Source organism: Diachasma alloeum, unplaced genomic scaffold (genome assembly GCF_001412515.2).
Source record: "Diachasma alloeum isolate Michigan unplaced genomic scaffold, Dall2.0 Dall_scaffold_03177, whole genome shotgun sequence".
NCBI lineage: Eukaryota > Metazoa > Arthropoda > Insecta > Hymenoptera > Braconidae > Diachasma > Diachasma alloeum.
In genome coordinates, this window is record NW_021682498.1 from 1 (window position 1) to 1,414 (window position 1,414).

Sequence of the window (1,414 nt, forward strand, 5' to 3'; positions counted from 1 at the left end):
AAAAAAAAAAAAAATTTCTTATTATAGAATCTGAGGAGGAGGCTAACAAAGAGAACAGCTCAGACAATAAGTCAATGGAGCCAGACATCCAGATTCTAGAATCAGTAGAAACAAAAAATGATGAATCCACCAAAAATTCAGAAATCTCCCCACATCAAAACTCCACCTTGGAGACTCAAGAACTCGGTCTAGATCCAAGTTTTTTGGAGATGCTAGGAGAAGAAATCCCCTCAACAGATTCTTCAATAAAAATTGATGAAGGTGTTAAAAAATGGTGGAAGATCTGGATGTCCAAAGGACTATCAGAAGATAACAGGAAAGAACTTCTGAAGAAATATCCTCGAAATGGAGATTTTTCAACAGAAGCCCCACAAGTCAATCTCCCGATTCAACGTCACATGTCAGAAATTGCCATAAAACGTGACAAACACTTCATTGACACGCAAAATTGCGTGGGAACAGCGATCATAACTCTAAGTGCAGCTATATCCATGGGAATGAACAACGCTGAAGACATTGACTATGCTCAACTGATGAAGTATCTATGGGATACAGGCAAATTGCTGTGCGACACATATCACCAGCAATCCATAGCCAGAAAATCGTTCATCACTCCCATCCTTGACAAGGAAATCAAACCAACACTGGATGCTAGCATCTCTGACAAATGGCTCTACGGAGAAAATTTGACTGATCAAGTCAAAGACGTCAAAGAGATTGAAAAAGCATCTGCCTCACTGAAACCTCCCCCAAAACCCCCTCTCAAAAAATTTATCCCAAAAAATATTAATCAGGGAAACTTGGGAGGCCCACCTACGGGATACAGTCAGGTGGGCTACTACCAGACGAAGAAATTCACCAATGTGAAGTACAGACCGAGACTAGCAATGACACGTCCCCCATCGAAATACAACTCCGAGAAGACCAGACCAGCAGCACGAACATCCAAAAAATAAATGAGGTAACCCCTCTTGCTGGTAGGCTTCGTTTTTTCACCAAAAAATGGAAGGACATAACCAATGACAGGATAATCCTTCAATGGTTAGAGGGATATGAAATAACATTTAAAAAACAACCCATGCAGATCGATAATAAAACAGAACCCACATGGTCAACTTCTGAAATTAAAATTCTTGAAAAAGAAATACAATCTTTACTCGCTAAAAAAGCGATAGAAGAGTGTCAAGACATCGAGGGTCAATTCATATCACCTTACTTTCTAGTCCCCAAACCAAATGGATCATATCGGTTTATTATTAACTTGAAAAAACTTAATAAATTTATCGACACTGACCATTTTAAAATGGAAGATCTACGAGCAGTAAAAAATCTTGTTTCTGTTGACGATTATCTTTTCACGATAGATTTAAAAGACGCGTATTTCCTTGTACCTATCGGTGAAAATAGTAAAAAA

General features: G+C 38.5%; 1 protein-coding gene across 1 annotated transcript; it reads left to right on the forward strand.

Moving 5' to 3' along the window:
- Positions 1-209: 209 nt before the first annotated feature.
- Positions 210-956, forward strand: LOC107046899. The gene is made up of 2 exons (XM_015269621.2): positions 210-261; positions 364-956. The coding sequence occupies exons 1-2, from the start codon at positions 210-212 to the stop codon at positions 954-956; spliced, it is 645 nt and encodes a 214-aa protein (XP_015125107.2).
- Positions 957-1,414: the final 458 nt, after the last annotated feature.